This window comes from Eimeria tenella, genomic scaffold, assembly GCF_000499545.2.
Source record: "Eimeria tenella Houghton genomic scaffold, Eth_scaff4483, whole genome shotgun sequence".
In the NCBI taxonomy this organism is placed as follows: domain Eukaryota; phylum Apicomplexa; class Conoidasida; order Eucoccidiorida; family Eimeriidae; genus Eimeria; species Eimeria tenella.
In genome coordinates this window covers 1-1,341 of record NW_013545410.1, presented here as the reverse complement: position 1 = coordinate 1,341, position 1,341 = coordinate 1, and the positions used below count along the sequence as shown (strand labels likewise).

Below are 1,341 nucleotides of genomic sequence, written 5' to 3'. Positions count from 1 at the left end.
CTCCCCCCCCCCCGCCGCAGCAAAATAGTCCCCATGCTGCAGCAGCAGCAGCAGCAGGTCCTCACTGGCAAACGTCGCAGCAGCCCGCATCGTCCCACACATTTGTGAGGCCTCTCCGCTGCAGCAGCAGCACAGCAGCAACAGCAGCAGCAGGGCGTGCACTGCAGGGGCAGCAGCAGCATTGGGACGCGTGGTGGCAGCAGCAGCGGAAACATGTGCCAGCAGAAATTTCAAAAATTCAGCAGCAGCAGCAACAGCAGCAGCAAGGGGGCGCCAGAAACAGCAGTAGAAATACGAGCAGCAGCAAGATGATCAGCAGCAGCAGCAAGATGTTCAGCAGCAGCAGCAGCAGAAGCAGCAGCAGCAAGAGCAGCAGCAATCACCTGAGACACGAGATAGGGGGTGCTGCTGCCAGCAGCTGGCTGTCAAGAAGAGACACCCCAAGAGAGGGGCCCTTCTGCGCTGTCTCCTCCTCGCTTAGGGCCCCTTGCCAAGCAGCAAAGCTGCTGCTGGTGCTGCTGCTGCTGCTGTTGCTGGTGCTGCTAGAGAGGGCTCGGTTGTCCGGTGGCTGCCGCTGCTGCTGCTGCTGCAGCAGGCGGCGCACCGGAAGCAGCAGCAAAGCTGTGAGGGCCTGCATGAGGGTCACCTGCCTGGTGAGTGCAGCAGTAGGGTCTGCAGCAGCAACAGCAGCAGCTGCTGCTGCTGCTGCTGCTCCTTTTGCTGCAGCTTCCCGCATGCTCCCCAGCAGTGCTGCTGCTGCAGCAGCAAACAGCTGCTGCTGCGCCTCCACCGGAAAAGCCCACCCGTACATTTCGCAGAAGCGAACCAGCACAAGGCACCTGCAAGCAAGCAACAGCAGCTCAGCTAGCTGTCTGGCTAGCTAGCTAGCTAGCTAGCTAGCTAGCTAGCTAGCTAGCTAGGTTGCTAGCTGGCTAGCTAGCCAGCTAGCCAGATGGCAAGCTATTTAACTATCTTGTTAATTAGCTAGCCTGGCAGCTAGCTAGATGGCTAGCTATTTAGCTACCTTGCTAGCTAGCTAGCTAGCTGGCCAGCTAGCCAGCTGGCTAGCTAGCTAGCCAGCAGGCTGGCTAGCTAACTATCTACAGAGCTTCAGAGGCTGCAGCGGCGCCTCGCGCCGCAGCAGCAGCAGCAGCAAACTAGCAGCAGCAACAGCAGTCCTCCAACAGCAGCAGCAGCACAAGCACCATTACCAACACCAGCAACCGAACCTGCAGCAGCAGCAGCATCAGCAGCGCCAGCAACGTTAGCAGCGGCAACGGCATAAGCAGCAGCAGCAGCAGCAGCAGCAGCAGCAGCAGCGGCAGCAGCAGCATCACCTGC

The 1,341-nt window shown here is 59.7% G+C and overlaps 1 protein-coding gene across 1 annotated transcript; it reads right to left on the bottom strand.

Annotated features, from left to right (window-relative positions):
• Window positions 1–383: 383 nt before the first annotated feature.
• Window positions 384–811, bottom strand: ETH_00037900 (uncharacterized protein; the record flags this gene model as incomplete). The annotated part of the gene is made up of 1 exon (XM_013380133.1): window positions 384–811. A coding segment is annotated over one exon (428 nt), but the record flags the coding sequence as incomplete, so codon positions are not given.
• Window positions 812–1,341: the final 530 nt, after the last annotated feature.